The sequence below is a fragment of the Gracilinanus agilis genome, chromosome 3 (assembly GCF_016433145.1).
Source record: "Gracilinanus agilis isolate LMUSP501 chromosome 3, AgileGrace, whole genome shotgun sequence".
Lineage (NCBI taxonomy): Eukaryota > Metazoa > Chordata > Mammalia > Didelphimorphia > Didelphidae > Gracilinanus > Gracilinanus agilis.
In genome coordinates this window covers 101,484,725-101,495,255 of record NC_058132.1, presented here as the reverse complement: position 1 = coordinate 101,495,255, position 10,531 = coordinate 101,484,725, and the positions used below count along the sequence as shown (strand labels likewise).

The 10,531-nt window shown below is 41.2% G+C and overlaps 1 protein-coding gene across 1 annotated transcript in view; it reads left to right on the top strand.

The window, feature by feature from the left end:
* Nucleotides 1–10,531, top strand: part of GAB2 (GRB2 associated binding protein 2) — a 240,619-nt gene that overhangs the window by 215,469 nt on the left and 14,619 nt on the right. Inside the window, exon 4 of the mRNA XM_044668186.1 lies at nucleotides 2,226–2,239. Within this exon, the coding sequence (XP_044524121.1) occupies nucleotides 2,226–2,239 (14 nt within the window). The remainder of the gene's footprint in view (nucleotides 1–2,225; nucleotides 2,240–10,531) is intronic.

Genomic DNA, 10,531 nt, shown 5'->3' with positions numbered 1-10,531 from the left:
AGGAATGCCACTTAGAAGGCCTCACCCTACAGTCCTTTAGATTAAGGCATTCTTTCTACAGGCTAACAATATATTTTTTAACCCTTACCTTTAGCCTTAGAATTAATACCAAGTTTTGGTTCCAAGGCAGAAGAGCAGTAAGGGCTAGGCAATATGGGCTAAGTGACTTACCCAGGATCATACAGCTAGCAAGTGTCTAAGGTCACATTTGAATCCAGGACCTCCCATCTCTAGACCTGGCTCCCTAGCTGCCCCTGGTCCCTCTAATTCTTAGGTAGACTCACACACACTTAGACTAGCCAGGTTGGATGGGACCTTCAAACATAGGATCATATAATATTAGAGCTGGAAGGAGCTTTAGAACATAGAGCATTGAGTGTGAGAGCTGGGAGGCCCCTCATAGGCATCTACCCTAGCATCCTCATACTTTGGAGGAAGAAACTGAGGCAGACCATGGAGAAAAAGTGTCTTTCCCAAGGAGGCAGACCATGGAGAAGAAGTGTCTTTCCCAAGCAGTTTTTAGTGGTCAAAACAAGAAGGAATAGAACATTAATTGAAATGAGCTTCCTGGGAGGAAGGAACAGAGCACTAGGCCGTTTTTAAGGAAAAAGCTGAGTAAGGGGACAGGTGGGATGCTTGAGTAGACAGACCTTGTTCTGCATGGAGCTGCCAATGAAGCAGCTTTAGAAAAGAAATGTTGTTGGAATAAAAGAGAGGAGTGGGGAATGCTTCTAACCATTTCTCCATAATTACCTTCTGGTCCTGCCTGCAGAGGGCATCCAGGAATTTTTGAAGGACTGACCAGATTTGGGATTTTCCAAGCTGTTTTCTCTTAACCTGAACATAGACATGGGAAACGCAGTAAGATTTTTGCAAAACTTTCCTTGGATGCCCCAGGGGAAGGAGCTGATGGGAACAGGAGATTGCACAGGAGGGACCAGGAACTGATGCCTCCCAGCCTGGGCGGAACTCGGAACTTCTGGATCTCTGGGGGGAAAGTTCTCAGGGCAGGGGCCAGACACCTGCTCTCATCTGGCAGGGATTCCAGCTTCCATGACTGTGGAACCCTGCTTCCTCCGCCATCTTGTGGCCACATTCACAAACTGCACCTTGGCCACAATCACTGAGCTCAAAGGAGTGCAAATAGAGAATCACTTACATAGTACTTTGGAGCAACAAAGTGCTTTAGCAGCATCCCCTCATTTGATACCTACAACAAGCTCTGGTAGGTGGGTACCACATGTATTGTTCACTGAATCAAGATAGCACTGTGTCTGAGCTGGCAAGGTCCTTTGGAAATCATCTAGCTTAACCCTCTTGTTTCACAAATGAGAAGACTAAGCCCAGAGAAGAAAGGCCCATGGTCATATAGCATTGTAAGCACCAGAATTAGAATTTGAATCCAGGCCCTCTGACCACACGTCCAGTGCTCTTTCCACTAAGGTAGGCTGACTCTTAGGCTAGTTTCTCATTAGGGAATATAAATTAATATAAATTATATAATATAATAATATGTCATAATAATATATAATGTGTGCTATTATATATCATATACTAATTTTATATATAATCTATAATCGCATATTATTTATTATTATATATATAATGAAAACTCAAGCTACAGCTCACGTAGGAACTGTCTGCTTTCCCAGGCTAGTGGAGAAACACTAGTGGGAAAGGGTCACATCCTAAGAAGGCATTTTCTTCCCTCTCCCTTTTTAAAAAAATGTTTACATCATACTTTATTTTGTAGATTTTTAACTGTCTTTGTTTTTATGTCGCCCACATTTCCCACTATTCCCTTCCATTCCCTCCCCTCTCAGAGAGCCATTCTTTATAACAAAAGAAATACATTCAATCTACTGACCTTGGCACTTCAGTGAAGAACAGCTAGAGAAATGTCCAGTAATTCACAAGAGACACAGTCCTCGGACTAGAATGGAGCCAGCAATAAAACTCATGGCTTCAGTTGTCTACACCCCCCCAACCCAGGATATAAGTTGCAAGGTGAACTAGAGAGCATGACACAAGAAGGCAGATTTGACATCATGAGCCTTGATAATAGGAGATCCAGGATTAGAATGATGCTGTGGAAGCATACTTGAGTCCAAAGAAATAGAAGAGAGAGAGAGAGACAGACAGACAGACATATTAGGGGTGGAGAGTAGCATTACATCCATTCTGGAATCAGATAGGGGATGGAAATAAATGAAGGAAGAAACAAGGGGAGGGGGGGTCAGTGTCTTGAGAATGTTCTATAGAAAGGAAGGAGGAAATAGGTGAGTTCAGGAAAAAGACCACAAGCCCAGCACAGAGGTACTATACAGTGGTGGTGCAAGATCTTCATTATATGAACATTTTCTGAAGTGTGCTGTCTTTCTACCACAAGTAGAGTAGCTAATAAATTCTCAGTTTATCTTTATTTTTTTTTAACCCTTGCCTTCTCTTATAGAATCTATACCAAGTATTGGATCCAAGGCAAAAGAGTGATAAGGACTAGGCAATTAGGGTTAAGTGAATTGCCTAGAGTCACACTACTAGAAAGTGTCTGAGGTCAGATTTGAACCTAGGTACTCCCAACTTCAGATCTCACTCTGTCTCCACTAAAACATCCAGCTGCTCCCTCAGTTTACTTTAATAACATTTTCTTCTTCCTGTATTGCTAGGGGTATTACCCCAATCCCAACTCACAGGACAGGGCTCCCAATGGATAGTTAGTTACTGAAGTTCAAGGTTCTCTGTGGGTCAGCCAGAGGCAATTAATGGCATGGCAGTCAAGTCAACAAGCATTTATTAAGTACTGATTATTTGCCAAGCACTAAAAATACAAAGAAAAACAAAGGTAGTCCTTACCTTCAAGGAGCTCAAAATCTAATGGAGGAAACAATATACAACTACACATAATCAAGATATAATTCAGGATAAATTGGAGATAATCTCAATGGAAGGCACTAAGATCATGGAGGACCAGAAATGAATGCCTGTGGATCAGATAGGCTTTATGTGAGAGGAAGTAAGGTAAAACCGTAAGTAAGGTAAAAAAAAAGTAAGGTAAAACCCCCTCATGGGGGTGAGGAAGAATTTTGAACACCAAACAGTTCTTTAGAAAAGATAGAAATCCTTCTTTACCTGGGCACCAGTAAAACCTTAACTCTCTAATTCTCCTTTCTTCCTCCCTATTGAGACTTCTTATCTCTTCATCCTCAGCCCTAGGGAACCAAATTCTTTAGTATAAGGAGTAAGGTATTCCCAACTAGCTAATACACTAAGGTTTAATCTTCTTTGGATTCATTCCTATTTGGGGGACTTAGATTCCCCTGCCAGAGATCTCATCCTGGCATTTGATGAGCATTCCATTCATTTCTGAAAGCTCAACCATATAACTCATGTAATGGTTTTTGGCCCAGTAACTACCAAATGGCTCTGAGTTCAGAGTTCTCTACTTTTCCAACCCTAAAGTTCCTCCATTTTCCCCATGTCAGTGAATGAGTATGGTTATTGTCTCTTCTTTCTGCCCAATTCTATTCCTGGTTTTTTAAGCGAGAAGCTAGGAGTGACTTTGGGGAACGCCTTTAAAAATATATGCTACAGTATTTTGGAATTGAATCTCACTAATAAAGAGGAAGTAATTGTTTGCCAAATTAGATATGATGGGAATCATGCATCTATAGGGTGAGGGGATAACTTACTCCATCTTTGAATTTATAATAGAGGAGGAGATAAAATCCAGGCATCGTCTGTTATGTACCCTAGATTTTGAGAGAATAAAATGAGAGTTAAGATCTCTTGGCCTGAAATTAAATGAGAGAAGGAAGCCCAGAGATAATAAGTTTTCAGGAATCCAATTCTGAAGACACAAATGAAATTAATCTGATCAGGAAAGGGGGAAAGTTGTCTAATGTTAAAATGATGGTATGCTGGAAACTCACTGGCCAACTTGAAATTTTAAAAGAGAATAGAAGCCTGGGCAGGTAATAAAGACTGAATACAAAAGTAAAGAGTGATTCTGTTCAAGATTGTATTGATCTAAGATAAGTAGGATTGTATCCTAAGAGATAAATGAGTACTCAGCTACCTGGCCTTAGTGAATTCATAGATAAACTACATCCCAAAGAAGGTGGCCCTTTGGATAGAGCACTGGGCTTGGAATTAGGAAGTTTCATCTTCCTGAATTCAAATCTGGTCCCATACATTTACTAGCTGTGTGGCTCTGGGCAGGTCACTTTAACCCTGTTTGTCTCAGTTTCTCATCTGTTAAAAAAAAAAAAATGAGTCGGGGAAGAAAATGGCAAAATACTCTTTGCCAAGAAAACCCAAATGAGGTCACAAAGAATTGTAATATATTATGCCTGCATTTTGTAATATTAGTATTATGACTGCTAATAACCGAATAAACTATTAAAAGAATTCAGGTGTGATTGTTAGGAAACTTTCACTGATCCTTGAAAGAGTATGGAGAGGGAGAGTACCCCAGGACTAAAGAAGGGCAAATATCTAGGTTTCCAGAAAAATAGAAGCAAATGTCTACAAACTGGTGACCTTTCCATTTACCTTTGATTCCTGGCAAAATTCCTGAACATCATATTAACAAGATGGTTGGTGCTCACAAAGAGCCTACCTCTCTTCATTTCAGGCATTTGGGCAATTCATTTCCTTTGGGGAAAGAGTTAATTAGACTGATAGAGTAAAAGAATACTATTGAAAGAGTTTGCCTAAGTCTTGATCAAGTATTTGACAAAGTTTCTCATCCCATTCTTGTGAAAAAGACGGAGAGATATGAACTAGACAGTCCTACCAACTTGATTTGGAACTAGCTGAATGGTGAGACCCAGAAAATAGTCATTCCTGGTTTGCTTTCATTTTGTAAGACCTTTAGTGGAGTGCTCCAGGGATGGATGCTGTATGATACTTTTCTGAGTGACTTGAGATAAAGGCATAGATGTCATGCGTGTCAAATTGTTGTGGAGTCATTTCAGTTATGTCTGATTCTTAATGATTCCATTTGGGGTTTTCATGGCAAAGATACTGGAGTGATTGGCCATTTCCTTCTCCAGCTCATTTTACAGATGAGGAATTGAGGCAAACAGGGCTAAATGACTTGCCAAGGTCAATAAATGAATTAACTTTATAACTCAATAAACTTTAATATAGCAAGATAGTAAGTATCTGAGGCTGGATTTGAACTCAGAAAGAAGAGTCTTCTTGACTCCAGGCTCAGCACTCTATCACCACTTAGCTGCTCTGAATTGAATTCTGGATTGCTTTAGTCAATTTGTAGGTGACTGAAAATAAAGGAGACGATCAATACATGGATGATTCCAAAAGATTTTGATAGACTAGACGGTGAGGCCAAATCTTTAAAGAAATAATTTAATAATATTTTTCACTGGCAGTTGCCTATTGAAATGATAGGGCCTAGCAAAGAGAGGGCCATAACCAACCAAATAAATAAATAAATGGATGGATGAATGAATAAAAAGGCAAGTCTTAGAGTTGTGTTCAAGACAGCAACTTCACAAACACAAAATGGAGAAGGTGTGGCTGGATAGCAGTTTGGAAGAGATTTGGGGTTTTTCATGAACTACAAGCTTAGGATGGGACAACAGTATTATATGGCATCCCAAAAAGCTAATAACTCCCCGGCTTCATCAAGAGACTTAACTTCTAGTACCCTGATGAGAAGACATCTGGATTATTGTGTTCCATAATGGGTGCCCCATTTTTAAGGAATGAGATTGATGAACATCCAGAAAGAAAATCAGGATGGTGAAGGGCTTTGGGATCATACTATATGGAAATCAGCTGAATAGCTTGGGATGTCCAGCCTGAAAAAGAGAACTGACGTAGGAGCAGCCTTCAAGTATTTGAAAGGCTTTCTTGCAGAGAAAGGATTATTAAGTTTTTTTCTGCTTAGCCCCAGAGGGCAAAACTAGGGAGTGGTGGATAGACCTTGCAAGAAGGTATATTTTGCTTTGTCATAAGGAAAAATTTGCTCATCCGAATTGGGGCTAGGCAGCTGTGAGAAGACAGGACTCATTAGAAAACACTCTGATGTTGGGAAAGATTGAAGGCAAAAGGAGAGAGGGATGACAGACGCTGAGATGGTTTGATAGCGTCATGGAAACAATGAACACAAACTTGGACAGCCCTTGAGAGATAGTAGATCATAAAAGGACCTGATATTATTTGATCCATGGGATAACAGAGGTGGACATGACTGAACGACATAGAGCATGCCGGAGTAGAGTCAGGAAAATTTGGGTTCAAACCCAGCCTCAGATCTTTGCTCATTCTCTGACCCTACATAAGTCACTTAACTTCTGTTGCCTCAGTTTTCTCATTTATGAAAGAGATAATAATAGCACCTATTTCCCAGGGTTACTGTGATGATCTAATGAGATGGCAATTGTAAGGCACTTAGCACAGTGCCACCTGCAAAGTGCCACGTAAATTTTAGCTATTATTATTCTATCCACCTGTCTTTTATCAAGATATATGATTGTGGACCCAGTTAAGTACTCCGAGAGCCCTCCTCTAATTAGAGCAATTAGGCATCTTGATCTCATACTCAGCAGTTCACTAATAAGCCTCCACCCTGTCATCTTGGGGAAAATGCTAAAAGTTATAGGTCGCAATTCTAAAAGGGTAGTAAAGGGTACTCAGTGTACAAATATCAGTCATGTAGGGGACAGGTAGTTTATTTTGGCATTCATGGAAAGATTCCCAGTATTAATTAACAGAACCATTTGGGCAGGATTTATTCATTTATAACTATTACAGTCTGTTGGGAGGCTGATAGTTAAGCCTCATCAGGACATGAAACACTTGGAAATGCTTTTAATTAGCCATTTTACATTTCGGCTTCTTTGGCAGTGTCTGGGTGAAACAGCCAAGCTGGGGCAGTCTTTTTTCCAGCAGCCTCTCTTTCTGATGGAGGTCCCTAGCTTGCCAGCCCGCCCCTACCCCAGCTGTAACCACAGTGGCTCCAGGAGATGCCACCATCCATTGCTAGTGACTTCCAGACCTTTCAAGCTCATGAAGTTTCCCATATTCAAAGATATCAGAGGCAGGGGAGTTATCAGGGATGTGGGCATCAGATCACCTGGGCATGGCCCCATTGGTACTAGCTACCATGTAATCAGGGTTCATCAGCACAGCTGGGAAGAGGACCCTACCCTCTTCCACTCTTCATTGGAGATGCATCTTGTCCCCTGAGGAGCCACAACTAAGAAGGCTGTCTTGCCTTTTCCCAGACCATCACCGTGGGAAGCCAATAAGAAAATAGATAAAAATCTGAGACTCCTCTTTTGATCCTTTTTGTGATCCTTGTGGTTTCTTGTTGAAAAGTGTTGTGGCCTTATTGAAAAGCTTTAAGTTCCTAGCAAACCAGTAGTTAAGAGGTTAACATTCTTCCCCTTTGGTCAGAAATGCAGCCAAGGCTGAAACCTTAGTTTAGCAGGGGCATTTGCCCCTGAGAAAAGTATTCTCAGACTTAGCTTGCTGATAATCACGCAGCTGACGGTCCAGCCTGGTTCTTATCTTCACCTTGAAGCTTCTAAGCCTGTTGTATTGTCTAGGTTAAAAATGCAGCTCTGCACAGCTGTGGGAAACTTTCCTTGTGCTTTTGGGTGAAAGGGAGTTTTAATTTTCATATATAATAAATTTGTGACTCAATGGCACTTTAGAGAATCAGCTATGAGTTAACAGTCAGGATCGTCTCCCATGTCCCGTTATTTTCTTATCAACTAAGCCATCATTATCAGAGATGATAAATAGATCTCAACACATCACTTTGTCCCCACAGGATGAGGGGGATGTGCAATGGACCGCTGAGAGGCCGTTACACCATATTCAGTGGCCAACTTCATTCCATAGTGGGTCACAGGGAACCAGAGGCAGCTGGGCTGTCCCTTGGAATCAGGGAGAGAAAGGGATCCCTGTCATAAAAGAAGTTCAGAATCCCTGTTCTGGAATGTAACATATTAAGAATTAGAAGAGAACATAGAAAGCATTTCACCTCACTCCTTCATTTTGTGGAGAGAGGAAACTGAGTCCCAGACAAGGCATTAGTTGAATATCACGTCGTATATAAGTACTAGAGATAGAGTCACAAACTAGGTCTCTTTACTCCCAGTTCAGTTTTCTTTCAAGTAATGAGATATTAGGTGGTACGGTGGATAGAGTGCCCAGCCTAGAGTTAGGAAGACTCATTCATCTTCCTGAATTCAAATCCAGTCTTAGACATTTTCTAGCTGTGGGACCTTGGGCAAGCCACTTTATCTGTTTGCCTCAGTTTTCTCATCTTTAAAATGAGCTGAAGATGTAAATGGAAAACCAGTCAAAAAGTTTTATCTTTGCCAAGAAAACCCCAAATGGGGTCATGAAGAGTCAGATGATGCTGAAATGACTCAACAACAAACAACAATAAAAGATCTCGACTGCTTTTGGATAACCAGCCACATGTTGTGTGCCCTGTACATAGCCCTTGTGCAGAGATCCAAAGGAAATAGCAGCTGTATTCCCAACCCTTGAGGAGCTAACAGTCCTGTCATGGAATCTAACCACCCACTCTAAAGCCCAGCTCTCACTGTGTCCTTCTGCTGAGAAATCCTCAATGCTTCTCCTCATTGCTTACAGTTGCCATTGTCAAGTTTTTTGGTCTCAGGACCACTTTATATTCTTTCTCTTTTTTTAAAGGCTTTCTAAAGCCTTAATAGCAACTCTAAGCAGAAGGGCAAAGATGTACTGTGAGCATCTAGGGTAATTTATTACACTCCTCATACAATTCTGTATCTATTTAATGCTTAAGTCACCATTAAAAGGTTTTTTTGTGTAAAGTCCTTGAACTATCAGCATGAAGTTCATGAACCATTAAATGGGAACCAGTGATCTGGGCCAATCCTTTGTCTCAAAGAGGAAGAAGTTGTCTTATCTAGAGGCTTCCTTCTTCCCTTTCTTTCTCCCTCCCTCCCTAGCACTCCATCATCACTACTTACAGGATGTTCAAGCCAATCTTGTTGGCCCATTCATTGGGTTTGCAAACAAGGGGGCAATAATTTCTAAGCTATCCTCTTTCCTGCTTTTTCTGTGTTGTCTTCTCTGTTTAGAATGTAAGCTCCTTGAGGACAAGGACTTGTCTTATTTGATTAGATTTGTACCCCTAGACCTCAGCTGGGGCTGAAACATTCAACAAATTATCTATCTGCCAATCTGGGGGTGTTTTGTTGGGCTACTTGGTTTTTCTCTTTTTCCATCCAAGGATAGAGAAGACTCGCTGGTTCCTTAGTGTTCTTGGTGTCCTGGGTGTGTCTCTGTAGCCAGACAGAATATTATCACTGCTGTCAGTGATGGGTGCCAGACATTCTCCATCTGCTCCCTCCCCACCCTTTTTCATGTGCTGAAGCTTTTTCCTAAGTCAATAAGTTTTTAACCAAGTGATTGGCCAAATAGCAACCTGGGAGCGCCATTTAGGACCATTTGGAAAAAAGCCAAGCTGCTAATAGAAGTAAGCTGTGGGTGGATTGACCTACATACGTCTTTGTGTTGTGTCTGTTAGTTTGAATTTACGTGGGTTGGTGTATGGCTACCTGTGTTTGTCTCTACATCTCTGTGTGTCTTTGTATGGGTTTGTTTACTTTGTATGTCTCTGTATGTGTCTACGATTGCAAGTTTGTCTGCACACGCACACAAATAAATAAATCCTAGAGTTGGACAAGACCTCAGAAGCCATCAAGTCCAAACGATACCTGAAATGAGGATGCGTCTTCTCTTTGTCTTCCCCAAAAGTTGGTCAGCTAGCCTCGGCTTAAAGGCTTTTTCCATGTCCCTAATGAGACAATGCATTCTCACTTTGGTCAACAATATTTATTAACAAGTTTTTACCCTTTTATTAAGCCCAGTCTGCCTTTGCAATGAATCCTTCTATGGCTAAAGTTCTACCTTCTGGAACCCAGCAGAACATTCAGTCGGTGTCTCTTCTTCATGGAAGCCCTTTAAGTGTGTACGTGTGCTTCTAATTACCTTACCCTAGGGCCTAGAATATTAGATCTTTATACTTTGTGTATTTGTGTTTATGTCTTGTATGCCTAAGTAGGTACATGTCTGTGTTTATGTCTCTCTGTGTGTCTACATTTATATCTGTGTGCATCTGCCTAGGATTTGGAAAGGGAAAACTTGTCTGGAGGTGGGGAAAGATTGGGGTCACAGCTGCTCGCTCCCCTGCCTTGGGAGAGGTGCCAGGTCAGAAGAGGTGGAATGATCTCCTGTTATAAAAGGGAATTACCACCCTGGGGGGAAAGTTGGGGTGGATGCCTTCCATGGTCCCTCTCCAGCTCTGATTCAACCTTGACAAGAATAGCCCTTTTATTTGGCCCTGAGGATGCAAAGAATACTAGCTGTTTGCTGTTACTTACACATGGTTGTCCATCTCCATCTCCATCCTATCTTGTGCCTATAGGCACTAGCTACTTTCTGTCCCCAGAATGCTCTTCCTTACCTCTTTCTTTTCTTTCTTTCTTTCTTTCTTTCTTTC